At 45.2% G+C, this 16,086-nt stretch overlaps 1 protein-coding gene across 2 annotated transcripts in view; it reads left to right on the top strand.

Moving 5' to 3' along the window:
• The window catches only part of LOC126481412 (inositol 1,4,5-triphosphate receptor associated 2-like), a 700,219-nt gene that overhangs the window by 424,210 nt on the left and 259,923 nt on the right, over window positions 1-16,086 (top strand). The window contains exon 5 of one of the 2 annotated variants that reach the window (XM_050105150.1): window positions 5,231-5,352. In XM_050105150.1, coding sequence (XP_049961107.1) covers window positions 5,231-5,352 — 122 coding nt within the window. Of the gene's footprint in view, window positions 1-5,227; window positions 5,353-16,086 lie in introns of both variants that reach the window. The other variant, XM_050105149.1, reaches the window with a different exon arrangement.

Genomic DNA, 16,086 nt, shown 5'->3' with positions numbered 1-16,086 from the left:
TACTGTACGTTGGCGGCTAAGACCGATCTGCAGTGGGCCTCAAATATCGGTTCTCTAAATTTCCGCAGTCGCAAAAAAGAGCGTCGTCTTACCTCCATGGATTCCCATTTCAGTTCACAAAGCATCTCTGTAATACTTGCGCGCTCATGGAACTTTCCAGTAACAAATCTAGCAGCACTCCTCTGAACTTTTGCGATTTGTTCCTTTAGTCCGATCTGGTAGGCGTCCCAAACGCTCGAGCAGTACTCGAGAACTGGTCGCACTAGAATTGTAAACAACGTCTCTTTCACAAATTAATGACATTATCCCACAATTGTGCCAATAGAACGAAGTTGAGTATTGGCCTTCCCAACTACCAACCTGATGTGCCCATTCTATTTTATATGGCTTTGCAGTGTTACATCTAGATATTTACTTATCCGCTTTAACTTACATTTTTCTACGTTTAGACCAGGCTGGCACTCATTACACCAACTAGAAATTCTGTGTAAGTGTTTTTCATCCCCCTACATTCACTAAAGGACGACACCTTCCCGTACACGACAGCGACATCAGTAAACAGACGTAAACTGCTGTTCACCCTGTCCGCTAGATCCATGATATACACAGTGCATAAGAGTGGTCCTGTCGCTCTTTCCTGGTGCACTCCTGACAACACTCTTGTCTCCGAGGAACACTCGCCGCCGAGGACAGCGGACTGGGTTCTATTAGTCAAAAAGTCTTACAGCCACTCACATACCTATGGGTTATCAGTTCATTGGCCCCTGATTTCTCCCGGGAACGTCTTGCTGGACAGTCTCACACATGAGTGGTTTCACTTACTTGATGGTCCATCTCTAGACGTCATCCAGCGGACGTAGTTCCTGAACGTTGACACTGCATCTCCCTTTACAAAAATAGTTCGCCAGTATCTCGATGAAGAGTTCGCGGACAGGTGGACTGGTCGAGGGGGATCCTGCTCAAAAGCCAAATTTGAATGTAATGGCATTTTTTTTTCTTTGGGCCATTTAAAATCCTCAGTGTAATCAACTCCCGTTCCCAATGGTGATGTTCTGAGGGACCGTATTAAAAATGGATTTGACCAAACACGGAACACACCAGAAGTTTTGCGCAACGTAGAGCAAAGTACAGATCGCAGGCTCAGGGGATGCGTGGAAACAGCAGGTGGTGCTCACTCTGAGCAGTTTCTGTAAATGTAAATATATTTGGCAAACGTGTCGTTTTTGTGCCGTGAATAATAAACCATTTCTCCCTAACGAAGGAATCTCGAACCCACATTCATTAATAACATTTTCTAATTTCTTGGCGTCAAGAATGAACTCCTTAAGTTTCTGATACATGTTTTCATACACCCTACATGGAAGGAAGTCATGGACAATAAGTAATACAAAAGAGGACTGTAGTAGGTGGACATGAAATTTTTAAGGAAAGTTGAAGGATGTCAGGCATCAAATAAAAAACAACACTACACGAGAAGAAATTAATACATATACTGTGTATATTAAAAAATAGACCAAGACTTCATAAAATGGGAAACAACGTATCAGCAGACGGTGAAAGACAAATTGATTAAAGAAGAAATTAAAATGATGGAAAAAATCGCAATATCAAAAAATAACTAATGTAGAGTAATGCATTTTAGAGAATACATTTGTCTAGGTAACGTATTTCAGTGTACGCGCAGAGTTAGCCACAGCAAATACAGGGTGTTTCAAAAATGACCGGTAATTTGAAACGGCAGTAAAAACTAAACGAGAAGCGATAGAAATACACCGTTTGTTGCAATATGCTTGGGACAACAGTACATTTTCAGGCAGACAAACTTTCGAAATTACAGTAGTTACAATTTTCAACAACAGATGGCGCTGCGGTCTGGGAAACTCTATAGTACGATATTTTCCACATATCCACCATGCGTAGCAATAATATGGCGTAGTCTCTGAATGAAATTACCCGAAGCCTTTAACAACGTGTCTGGCGGAATGGCTTCACATGCAGATGAGATGTACTGCTTCAGCTGTTCAATTGTTTCTGGATTCTGGCGGTACACCTGGTCTTTCAAGTGTCCCCACAGAAAGAAGTCACAGGGGTTCATGTCTGGCGAATAGGGAGGCCAATCCACGCCGCCTCCTGTATGTTTCGGATAGCCCAAAGCAATCACACGATCATCGAAATATTCATTCAGGAAATTAAAGACGTCGGCCGTGCGATGTGGCCGGGCACCATCTTGCATAAACCACGAGGTGCTCGCAGTGTCGTCTAAGGCAGTTTGTACCGCCACAAATTCACGAAGAATGTCCAGATAGCGTGATGCAGTAATCGTTTCGGATCTGAAAAATGGGCCAATGATTCCTTTGGAAGAAATGGCGGCCCAGACCAGTACTTTTTGAGGATGCAGGGACGATGGGACTCAACATGGGGCTTTTCGGTTCCCCATATGCGCCAGTTCTGTTTATTGACGAAGCCGTCCAGGTAAAAATAAGCTTCGTCAGTAAACCAAATGCTGCCCACATGCATATCGCCGTCATCAATCCTGTGCACTATATCGTTAGCGAATGTCTCTCGTGCAGCAATGGTAGCGGCGCTGAGGGGTTGCCGCATTTGAATTTTGTATGGATAGAGGTGTAAACTCTGGCGCATGAGACGATACGTGGACGTTGGCGTCATTTGGACCGCAGCTGCAACACGGCGAACGGAAACCCGAGGCCGCTGTTGGATCACCTGCTGCACTAGCTGCGAGTTGCCCTCTGTGGTTGCCGTACGCGGTCGCCCTACCTTTCCAGCACGTTCATCCGTCACGTTCCCAGTCCGTTGAAATTTTTCAAACAGATCCTTTATTGTATCGCTTTTCGCTCCTTTGGTTACATTAAACCTCCGTTGAAAACTTCGTCTTGTTGCAACAACACTGTGTTCTAGGCGGTGGAATTCCAACACCAGAAAAATCCTCTGTTCTAAGGAATAAACCATGTTGTCTACAGCACGCTTGCACGTTGTGAACAGCACACGCTTACAGCAGAAAGACGACGTACAGAATGGCGCACCCACAGACTGCGTTGTCTTCTATATCTTTCACATCACTTGCAGCGCCATCTGTTGTTGAAAATTGTAACTACTGTAATTTCGAAAGTTTGTCCGCTTGAAAATGTACTGTTGTCCCAAGCATATTGCAACAAACGGTGTATTTCTATCGCTGCTCGTTTAGTTTTTATTGCCGTTTGAAATATACCGGTCATTTTTGAAACACCCTGTATGAAACGCTGGTTCATTAATAACCCGTGTAACCACCAGAATATTGAATTCAGGCATGCAAACATGCATGCATTGTCTTTTTACAGGTGCCATAGGTCAGTTTGTGGGCTGGCGTTCCATGCCTGTTGTACTTGGTCGGTCAATACAGGGACGATTAATGCTGTTTGTGGATGACGCTAGAGTTGCGGTCCGATGATGTCCCACATGTGCTCGACTGGGGACAGATCTGTTGATAGAGCAGGTCAAGCCAACATGTAGTCAACCTGCAGAACATGTTGCGTTACACCAGTGGTATGTGGACGAGCGTTATCCCGTTGGAAAACACCCCCTAAAATGCTGTTCATGAATGATAGTACTACAGAATCACTACAGAATGACGTACATATTTGCAGTCAGGGTGCATGGGATAGCCACGGGTGTGCTGATATCATACAAAATCGCACCCCAGATCATAACTGCCGGTGTAAGTCCAGTGTGTCTAACATGCAGGTAAGTTGGTTGCAGGCTTGCAGGGCCTCAACTGGTCTCCTAACTGCTCTCATTGGCACCGAGGTAGAAAAAGCTTTCATCAGAAAACACAAGAGACCTCCATCCTGATCTCCAATGATCTCTCTTTTGACACGACTGGAGTCACAAATGGCGGCGTTCTGGGGTCAGCGGAATGCACGCTATGGGGCGTTCGGCTCGGAGCTGTGCTTGAAGTAACCGATTTGTAACAGTTTGTTGTGTCACTGCGGTCCAGACGACTGCTCAGAGTGCTGCTATAGATGGAATACGATGTGCCAGAGCCATACGTCGTACACGATGGTCTTCTCTCTCGGCAATACCACGTGGCCATTCTGAGCTCGGTCTTCTTGCGACCGTACATTCCCGTGACCACCTCTGCCAGCAGTAACATTAGTGACTACATTCCTGCCAAGTCTTTCTGTAGTGATGTACAGGACATAAAATCCCGTCTGAGGCCTGCGATCATTTTTATGTTCATAACTGGCAACCAATGCTGTACAATCGCTATAAAGTCATGAGATGTTCAATTAACTCTTTTATCAGAACATGTTACGCGTTTCGGGATTACACCCATCTTCAGACATCACAAACTTCAACTCCTTCCTAACCAACCGGGCGTACAGCCTTGACAACTAGAAGAAAGTGTCGAATAACATATGACTGCGACACAAGCAGTCTTGAAGCAGAGCAGAGTGCTTGTGTCGCAGTCATATGATATTCGACACATTATTTGAGTTGTCAAGGCTGTACGCCTGGTTGTGACGTCTAAAGATGGGTGTAATCCCGAAACGCGTAGCATGTTCTAATAAAAGAATCAACTGAACATCTCATGACTTTATTGCTATTGTACAGCATTGGTTGCCAATTATTAAATCTTTCTGCAGTATCGCAGAAGGAACATTCAGCTTCTCGCAACCCTGTTACAAGACCTCGTTGAAACTCAGTAGTTGTTGAGTATGGCTTCTTCGTAGCTTGAAAGGCATTTTTGACTGATATCAATTCACCATGTCAAATGTCAAAGGTAACTAACGCTCACGACCGTTACAGGGTGTATTTAAAGGAAAACCTGATTTGCACTGCATTGCGTGTGGCGCGATGTTTCAATAGACGTCATCTTTCAGATATAGAAACACACCTACCAACTTCTTTTTATGTTGCACAACTCCTTCTTGGTGTTGCGATTTTTTCCGTCAGTGTAGTTATAAACCAATAGGAAGATGAGTTGTAGAAAGACCGAGGAACAGAAGGCTTCAGTGAAGATGGAACATTAAGCGAAGACCAAGAAGAAGATCAAAGGTGGAGTTTAAGAATGAATATTTTTCATTCTAGGGCAAAGGAACGATGGCACGTGGTGCAAACCACATTACAGACAAGATACAAATGATGTTTACCGCGGTAATTATTGTAATGAAGCAGCGAATGTGGGACAGAGAATCTGGTTGCTGACGCTGAGTGGATCTGTCTGTTCCAGCAGCAAGGAGAGGCGCCTCAGCTGGAGGCTCCAGGAGCCGCACCGCCACCCCGCCGGCCCTCGCTGGAGGCTCCAGCCGCCGTGTTCTTCCCCCACCTGCCGCCTGAGCTGCTAGCCGAGCTCCGGTGAGTACAGGACACTTACCGTTAGCACGTCACTCTTATCCGTCATGGAGGCGTCACAGCTCTTGCTGTGAGCCAGATCTTGACACCTAAGAAAAAAGCATCAACTGAACTTGACGATTTAGTTGCAGAGGTGCACAAAATTTGCGACTTCTCGTCGCTGAACAAGGCAACCAAGCCAAGAGCTTCGTTAAAAATGTGCTTGACGTGTATTCAGGGTGACAATTATTGATCTATATGGAAAAAGACGTAAATTCCTTACAAACTACGGCGTGCACACACTTTATTCAACATGTAAACGTCACTACAGATATTCGGATTTAGGTTATGACATGTTCGATATGCCTGGCATCATTGGCGATGATGTGGCGCAGACGAATAGCGAAATTCTACATGATCCGTTGAAGTGTCGGAACATCGATGTTGTCGATGAGCTCCTGAATGGCTGTTTCAGCTCAGCAATAGTTTTGATGTTATTGCTGTACACCTTGTCTTCAGTATGGCGCCACAAAAAGGAGTCGCATATGTTCAGATCCGGAGAATATGGCGGCCAATCGTGGCCCATGCTAATGGTCTCTGGGTACCCCAGAGCCAGAATGCGGTCCCCAGAGTGCTCCTCCAGGACATCACACACTCTCCTGCATTGATGGGGTCGAGCTTCGTCTTGCATGAACCACATCTTGTCGAAATCAGGATCACTTTGGAGAATGGGGATGAAATCATCTTCCAAAACCTTCACTTACCGGTCGATGGTCACCGTGCCGTCAAGGAACAACGCACCAATTATTCCGTGAGTGGACACTGCACACCCCACAGTCACCAGTTGAGCGTGAAGAGACTTCTCGATCGCCAAATGCGGATTCTCAGTTCCCCAAATGCGCCAATTTTGCTTATTGACGAACCAATCCAAATGAAAATGGACATCGGCACTAAACCAAACCATAATGCGCATTCCATTTCCCATCATGCCCCGCGCCCAACCGTGCAGTTTGAAAGTCCTAATGCAAACTGTTCAGAAGTCATGGCGATTTTATTTCATATAGTTCAATAATTGTCACCCTGTACTAACGGGATTAGGGTAAAACTACCTCAGTATCCGACACGGAATGACTGCCTGTACAGAATTTCCTTAATGTGGGTCTTAGCTGCTCACTACAGTGTTATTCAAATTACTTAGCATTACAGCTATAGCGCTCAGCACCACTACTATAGCCGGCCGGGGTGGCCGAGCGGCTCTAGGCGCTACAGTCTGGAATCGAGCGACCGCTACGGTCGCAGGTTCGAATCCTGCCTCGGGCATGGATGTGTGTGATGTCCATAGGTTAGTTAGGTTTAAGTAGTTCTAAGTTCTAGGGGGCTGATGACCTCAGAAGTTAAGTCCCATAGTGCTCAGAGCCATTTGATTTGAACCACTACTATAGTGCTGTAAAATAAGCTAGTAAAAACTGTCTACTTTACCTTGTAATACTGACTACAGTATTCCAATAATACCAATGAAACAGGAATTTTCTGTTAAATATCGTATGTACGATTAGGAATGAGTCATGTGATGGAAATAATTGCAGCTTGTTCAACAAACCCAAAATATATACCGCGTCGAACCGACTGTTAGGGAGAAAAACCTTCGAAGAATTTTAATAGCGTAATAATTATTCCGAACGATCATTCAGCAGCTCATATTTATTGCAATCTGTACGTACATAGTGGTCGGCAACGTATTGCGTTTGATTTGTGAACAAAACGTTATTCTTTGTATTTTAAAAACAACTGGCTTGAAAACCTCAATAGATCGCTGAACAAGAGAATGGCTTAGAAATGTCTGTGAAATCAGTTTTTAGTCGTTTGCCCGTAAGCACCCTCGACGTTTTGAATTCGCATTTTGTTCACATACTTCACTGGTCTTTTGTTGATTTGCTTTCCATATCTGGAATGGACACAAATGCAAGGCCATTCCCCTTGTTTGCGACAAATACCACGGCACAGATGTCGCAGAGGAATAGGTACGGCTACATTTAACTTTTTACAGTACGGTTTATCATGTTGATGCGTCTCTGTTTTTACAAATTAGTAGCAACCGGCCCCGGCTTCGCTCGTGTAGCACTAAGTATGCTACGGCCTGACGACTTATCTGGCATATCGGTAATAAATTATACACTCATACCTTCCTGAAAACCGTATCATAATCCTTGCAGACTGTTCCTATGATTAGACGGCACACCAGAAAAAAAAAATCACAGGGAGTGACTTCAATTTATAATAGGTATAGATGCTACGGCAGCAATGCGAAACGGCTTTCAAGTACGAGAGAATGAAAAGAACGGGATTTGGAACGATGAGGAGCAGAAAATTCTTACAATATGTTTCATCTTTCTTCATCAAATGGTTCAAATGGCTCTGAGCTCTATGGGACTTAACATCTGAGGTCATCAGTCCCCTAGAACTACTTACACCTAACTAACCTAAGGACTTCACACACATCCATGCCCGAGATAGGATTCGAACCTGCGAACTTAGCGGTCTCGCAGTTCCAGACTGAAGCGGCTGGAACCGCTCGGCCACATCGGCCGGCTTTGTTGATCTTTAGGGAAACTAAAATATTAATGCCGGATACTTTGAGTGCCACAAATATTAGTAGTACACTCTCCTGTTCTGTCTAGTTCAAGCCAGTCGTTTGGAGGTCTGTACAGTGTGAAGGTAATGACACAAAACTGACGAAGATAAATTTCATCCGCAGGTGAAAATTTTCGAAGTATGTGCACGTTCAACTGACTGATTGACAGTACAGAATATATTTAGCACATCTCTCGTAAATATACGGTCATAACAAATACCGTCCGAACAGGCCTTGAAGTCCCAACTGTAGCGACTGGCCGCCGTGTCATCCTTAGGCGTCACCGAATGCAGATACGGATTAGCATGTGGTCAGCACACAGCTCTCCCGGCCGTTGTTAGTTTTCGTGACCGGTGTCGCTACTTCTCAATCAATTAGCTCCTCAATTGACCTCAGAAGGGCTGAGAGCACCCCGCTTGCAAACAACATTCGGCAGACCTGGACGGTGACCAAATCCGAGTGCTAGCCGAACCCGACAGGGCTTAAGTACGGCGATCTGACGGAAACCGGTTTTACCGCTGCGGCAAGCCAATTGGCAAATATACGGTCGTACAGCATCGTAAATTGCCCGTTCGACTTAACGCCTTTATTACACGTTGTCTAGATGTTAATCAGAACACAACGCACCTCTTACTGGTATGATAACCATAATTAGGCCTTTGTGGTACTTTCAGCGGATGGATAAAAATATGAAACCACCAAAAACTCAATACATTGTCAGGCCCAAAAACCGTTGTCATAAAAAAAAAAATTCCGGCCGCCTTGGATTGGACAAAATACAGGTCATCTACAGTTCTCAAGGAAAGTTATACCGTTCGTAGTGGCAAGTTCAGGTAACGATGATGGAAGTGGATGGCGATCACGCACTCTCCTCAACTGTCCAAAGTGGATCACAAAGGCTCAATAATAATGAGATCGAGTGAATATGGTGGCCAGGCTAAATACGAAATTTCATCCTTGTGCTCACAAAACCAGTCCAGGACGGTTCGAGTTGTGTGAACAAGGGTCTTGTCGTCTTGGAACATATCATCACCACTGCGGAACAAAAACATTATACACGACTGGCCATTAAAATTGCTACACCAAGAAGAAATGCAGATGATAAACGGGTATTCATTGGGCAAATATATTATGCTGGAACTGACAAATGATTACATTTTCACGCAGTTTGGGTGCATAGATCCTGAGAAATCACTTCCCAGAACAACCACCTCTGGCCGTAATAACGGCCTTGATACGCCTGGACATTGAGTCAAACAGAGCTTGGATGGCGTGTACAGGTACAGCTGCCCGTGCAGCAACACGATACCACAGTTCATCTAGAGTAGTGACTGGCGTATTGTGACGAGCCAGTTGCTCGGCCACCAGTGACCAAATGTTTTCAGTTGCTGAGAGATCTGCAGAATGTGCTGGCCAGGGCAGCAATCGAACGTTTTCTGTATCCTGAAAGGCCCGTACAGGACCTGCAACACGCGGTCGTGCATCACCCCGCTAAAATGTAGGGGTTCGCAGGGGTCGAATGAAGGGTAGAGCCACGGCTCGTAACACATCTGAAACGTAACGTCCACTGTTCAAAGTGCCGTCAATGGGAACAAGAGGTGACCGAGACGTGTAACCAATGGCACCCCATACCATCACGCCGGGTGATACGCCAGTATGGCGATGACGAATACACGCTTCCAATGTGCGTTCACCGCGGCGTCGCCAAACACGGATGCGACCAGCATGATGCTGTAAACAGAACGTGGATTCAACAGATAAAATGACGTTTTGCCATTCGTGTACCCAGGTTCGTCGTTGAGTACACCATCGGAGGCGCTCCTGTCTGTGATGCAGCGTCAAGGGTAACCGCAGCCACGGTCTCCGAGCTGACAGTCCATGCTGCTGCAAACGTCGTCGAACTGTTCGTGCAGATGGTTGTTGTCTTGCAAACGTCCCCATCTGGTGACTCGGGGATCGAGCCGTGGCTGCACGATCCGTTACAGCAATGCGGATAAGATACCCGTCATCTGGACTGCTAATGATACGAGGGCGTTGGGATCCATCACGGCGTTCCGTATTAACCTCCTGAACCCACCGATTCCATATTCTGCTGACAGTCATTGGATCTCGACCAACGCGAGCAGCAATGTCGCGATATGATAAACTGCAATCGCGATAGGCTACAGTATGACCTTTATCAAAGTCGGAAACGTGATGGTACGCATTTCTCCTCATTACACGAGGCACCACAACAACGTTTCACCAGGCAACGCCAGTCAACTGTTTGTTTGTGTATGAGAAATCGGTTGGAAACTTTCCTCATGTCAGCACGTTGTAGGTGTCGCCATCGGCGCCAATCCTGTGTGAATGTTCTGAAAAGCTAATCATTTGCATATCACAGCATCTTCTTCCTGTCGGTTAAATTTCGCTTCTGTAGCACTTCATCTTCGTGGTTAGCAATTTTAATGGCCAGTAGTGCATATTGGGTGCACATGGTCAGCGAAAATAGGCACATAACCCTTGGCATTTCAAATGGTTTAAATGGCTCTGAGCACTGTGGGACTCAACTTCTGAGGTCATTAGTCCCCTAGAACTTAGAACTAGTTAAACCTAACTAACTTAAGGACATCACACACATCCATGCCCGAGGCAGGATTCGAACATGCGACCGTAGCGGTCTCGCGGTTCCCCTTGGCAGTAATGCCACCTTGAGAATAACTATGGGGTTCATGGAATACTACGGTATGGATACCCAAATCATCTCCGAAACCCCTCCATGTTTCACTCTTGAGACGTAAACTCGGCCAGACGTAGGAAACTATGTGAAACAAGAATCATCCTACCCACCGCCCCATAGTTCAAGTTTCGTGGCTGCGGCAGTGCGTTTCCCTGTTACGGGTATTAACATGACTAGTGAATGGTTTTGGAATTCAGATCGCTGTGCAATTCCCCTCCTATGGAGTTCCTTTCGTGTTGTTACGGTGTAGACAGGGTGCACGACTGCGACATTCAGTTTTGCAATGGCTTTTGCAGCTGTCGTTATTTCACTTTTCCTCACAAACCTTCTTTAATAACCGTCCGTCACGATCACTCGAGACACGCTTTCGTCCGCGTTGTGACTTAGCGGATAATGTTTTCCGTTTTCCCCGTATTCGTTTTAAATCTCTGATACGGTTCCTCTTGAAACACGAAGCGCTTGGGGTGCCTTGATTACGGAAGCGCAAGCCTTATGAGCACCAGTAATTTGCCGTCGTTGTATTTGACTTAGCTCCGCCGGAGTGCACTTACAACTATGCAGAAAACCATTCTGCTGACGACTGACACTTGCAACGTATTGAGGACATTAGCCGGCCGCTGTGGCCGAGCGGTTCTAGGCTCATCAGTCCGGAACCGCACGACTGCTACGGTCGCAGGTTCGAATCCTGCCTCGGGCATGGATGTGTGTGATGTCCTTGGCTTAGTTAGGTTTAAGTAGTTCTAAGTTCTAGGGGACTGATGACCTCAGGTGTTAAGTCCCATAGGGCTCAGAGCCATTTGAACCATTTGAAGACATTACGCTGGTGCCGTTCGTGGTTCAAATGGCTCTGAGGACTATGAAGTGGGTTAAGAACAAATATTAAGTGTACTACATGTAAGCGCAGTCGAGCCGTATTGGGGGACGTATTGTGCTCTTGGGGGGGGGGGGGGGTGTACAGGGGTAGAGATGGTGGGGGTGGAGGGTACAAGTGCGAGGTAAGGCGGGTCGCCAGATTGTGGTTAAGTACTGACCTCCCTTATACACCCTTTGCCACCAGTATTGAGCACCCTAGAAGCATGGCGTGTGTGCCATATACATAACAGTAAATAAATCCTAACGTTTAAATAGTAGTTTTCGGCATCGAAAAAGGCCAAAAACAATGGTCCATCGTAAAGCCGTTAATAAGTTTAGATCTGTGGCAGTGTTACTGCCGCGTTATGTATGAAAGAAACGAATTTAGTTTAGAAAAACGAGTGCAGATAAAGATTTTGCGTCATCAGGGGAAATCGCAGCTGGAGATTTCGTAAACTATGAAATGTTCACGCCGATCTGTACAGTATGCTATTGAGCGACTCGCCAAGACCGGGTCGCAAGCTACTAGGCCCAGAACCAAGCAGATCAGAACAGACCGTGAAGACTGAATGATAGTAAGAGAGTCGTTAAAAAGTAGGAAAAAAACACTTTAGACCTCGCTACTGAGTTGTCTGAAAGTTTTAGCAAAACAATATCTGCCCGCACCACTTGTAGCCGACTGCAGGAAGCTGGTCTAAGAGGCTGTAAAGCCAGGAAGAAGCCATAGCTCTCTGACGAAAATGGAAAGACAGGTTATGACTGGGCTCTAAAAGCTAAGCGTTCACCGAACAAGATTGGTCAAATATCGTGTGGTCTGACGAAGCAAACATTCATGTAAGTTTGTCAACTTGATGCTCTAACAACACATACCGATTTGGGTAGAAAAGAAAATGTATTAATTTAAAAACTCATGAAAGAATTCCCTACAGTATTTATTCACATTTCAGATGTTTCGTACACCGGGTGTGACGCATGTCCGTCGCCGGATGGGCGAGGGATGTAACCGAGAGTGTTTGGTACCCACCGTAAAACATAGGGGAGGGAGCGCTATGATCTGGGGCTACGTGAGCGCTGCAGGAGTGGGACAAATAGAAGTATGTGAAAGCCGCATGGATCCCGCAAAGCACCTAGACGTCCTAAAATCTTATTTACTGTCCTCTTTCAAAACCTTTTTGCCACAAACATGGACGCGTTAAATTCCAGCACGATAACGCAACTTGCCATAAACCCGTCCCCACAGTGACTTGGCTTCGGGAAAATAACATCGAGCTTCTAGACTGGCCTGCCCAGTCACTGAACCTGAACCTTTCTTTTTTTTGAAGCGCAAAGTCAGGCAGCACACAATTAAGTCGAACGAAGAATTAAAAGACCACCTGCGCCTTGAGTGAAACGCCAGAAGTGCCGAAGGTTGTAAAAAGCTAGTGTACTATGTACCTAAAAGAATAAGGGCCAAGGTTGGCCCACAACAAATTGATATTGTGTTACTAATAAAAATTATAAATTAGAACAAATTGTTTCTATTTATTTAATTTTCTTACTTTTCACAACGGTTAAAGTTAGCTGGGGTGCTCAGTACTGTTGGCCAAGGTTGTAGGTGGCAAACTGACGAGTGAACATCTGATTCTCCACTCTATGTACCGTACTACGTCGCAAGAAGCAGCTACAGACTGTTTCACACAGTTATACTGACCCTATACAGTGCGTCTTACGAATCAATTGTGACGCTGTGCGTGGACATGGCAGGCGATGTTTATCTTCCATAAAGTGCGCTAACACTATATGGGATACAGGTGTGAGGTAGTACTAATACTAACGCAAGAAACACATGTGCGCAGAATCTACGTAAATCTCGCTGTACGCTGTTCGACACTGCTAGGGGGAGTGTAATTACGTACTGGGAAACATTTTCGCTAGAAACCGCATTTTTGGCTTATTCCAGAAACACATAAGAAAGTGACCTTCTCCACGCTCAGACTCCACTGGTGGCGATCTTCAACATGTTGTTCATGACAGTCCCAAATGGCTCTGAGCACTATGGGACTTAACATCTGTGGTCATCAGTCCCCTAGAACTTAGAACTACTTAAACCTAACTAACCTAAGGACATCACACACATCCATGCCCGAGGCAGGATTCGAACCTGCGACCGTAGCAGTCGCGCGGTTCCGGACTGAGCGCCTAGAACCGCAAGACCACCGCGGCCGGCATGACAGTCCCTCCTACCACTGTGCAAAAAAATTCGACCACACGAGTTTTTTACCCTATTCGACGTCTTTTGGTCTTCATTGACTGGACTATGCGATACAATTTCGCAGTGGTGTGCGTAATGTAAATTCGACGGAATGAGGACATCAGAACTACGAGCGCCGCACTTTGTAGGGAAACGTAGAAGGTAAGTTCGTGGCTGCTTGTCACGAAAAAGAAAAGAGTGTTGCGACGGTATACGCACTTTATGTCGCCAGTGAACGCAGCTTTTGAGCAGCCAGCCGCTCACTGCTAGCTAGCGTTGCGTTGGCGCACCAAATCTTAAAACTGTGCGAATGACGTCGAATCGAAATCTAACGAGTTGGCGCAGTTATTGGAGATTTGCATTCGGGGGGAACAGGTTTATCACCTGCGTCTTGCCGTTTGATTTAGGTATGACGTATTAATCCAGGATCATTTAAGGTGGTTACTAGGATGATTCCTTTGAAAAAAGACAACGACATTTACAAAAAATAACAGCCTGTATTACTTAACAGCTTGAAGCCTCGTACTGTCCGCTGGTAGGCCGGCCGGAGTGGGCGAGTGGTTCTAGGCGCTTCACTCTGGAACCGCGAAACCGCTACGGTCGCAGGTTCGAATCCTGCCTCGGGAATGGATGTGTGTGCTTAGGTTAGTTAGGTTCAAGTTGTTCTAAGTTCTAGGGGACTGATGACTTCAGATGTCAAGTCCCATAGTGCTCAGAGCCATTTGAACCATTTGTCCGCTGGTCACCCAAGCACAGCTGCAGGTTGCCTATCTAACAAGGGGCAACAAGAATTTGATTAGCATATTTCACGTATTCATGGAGGTATGTTCCGCCTGTGCAACTAATTGAAGGCAGTTTGTTTATCGTCATACGCGTTTGGCATCTTTTATTTGTGAAACACCTTCAGTCGCGTGTAATACATGTTTCTTTTTACACATGTGATACATACATTATGTGGTAGTTGCAATATGTTATTGTGTTACATTTTACCATGTTTTTCTGTTGTTTTTCAGGTTAGAATAAGCTTTTGTAGCACAAATTTCGTAAGGTGAAATCGTTCGGTGTTACGATTTCCTGCGGTGATAGCGCACGGTGTGTCGTCCTTGAGATATGCTCATTAGTCTCCATGCTCCAACTGGCCGATTTCCGGCGTTTTTCACCCACATTTGCTACAACACGTCGCTTACATAATAAATGCTGATAATTCAAGATGTACATAATATAACATTCTACTATGTATGAATTTCTTGGAAATCGTCCAGTATGAGCTTGAAGAGTAATGAACACATCTCCAGGACCACACACATGCCCTAACAGCGCTGGAAATCGTAAGTAATACCGAACGATAATTTCACCTCACGAAATTTGTGCTAAAAAAGCTGAGAAGAGAAAAATATGGCAAAATGTAACATAATAACATATAATATAATAACACATAATATATTAATCATATGTAGAAAAAGAAACATGTATTACAGGCCACTGAAGATACTTCGCACATGAAAGCCACACGCATATGGAAATAAACAAACTGCCTTCAGTTAGTTGCATGGACGGAATATACTTCCATGAATTTTGAAGCAATTGAGGAACGACGCAAAACAGAGAAAATGACGATTTCATATAGTTATTTACCGAATTTAAGAATTTAAAATTCTGTCATAATCTACTCATTAAGCGGTATAATCTTACGTTAAAGGTAAGTCCAGTATAAAGTTATTACAAACGATTTCACTGATTTGCTGTAACTGTATTATTTGGCATATTGTCACACGGCTTTGAACCCATATAGAAAAACTCAAGAACTTTTTTTTGACATGTTGAAAGTGGTGTCATGGTCTCCTCCGTTTGAAAGTTCAGCTCCACGGGACAGCGGCTGCCGACGTCGTAGTAAGTTAGGTCTGCGAGAACCAGCGCAGCTAGAAAAATTGTTTACTGTCGTGTTGACAAAACACTTTCTTCAGAGATTGGAAATGATTGTTTCATTGTACGTGGATGGCTGCTTCTCAGAACATACATAAATGTGTTTGATTATTCAAATACGTCGTCGTCTATTGATATTCTGTAGTGTGCCCAGCTACCCTGGCTGTCTCCTGCTTCCTAGTCCACGAAGTACTGTTGTGACTACCCGAGGTACAACAGGAAGTGCTCCATATGTGCTCCCCTACTGATTCTGCAGATACCAAGTCAATAGTGAAGTTCTTCCCACGTTTGGCGCAGCGTGTTCCTATCTGTCTGTTCAAAAGCGCTGTTGATGCGCGATCGGGCTTCTAGTAGGTTTGTTGCTGGAGGAGGCGTAAACATTGAATCTTTTACGTTGGTGGT

This window comes from Schistocerca serialis, chromosome 5, assembly GCF_023864345.2.
Source record: "Schistocerca serialis cubense isolate TAMUIC-IGC-003099 chromosome 5, iqSchSeri2.2, whole genome shotgun sequence".
Classification (NCBI taxonomy): domain Eukaryota; kingdom Metazoa; phylum Arthropoda; class Insecta; order Orthoptera; family Acrididae; genus Schistocerca; species Schistocerca serialis.
This window is presented reverse-complemented; position numbering and strand designations above follow the sequence as displayed.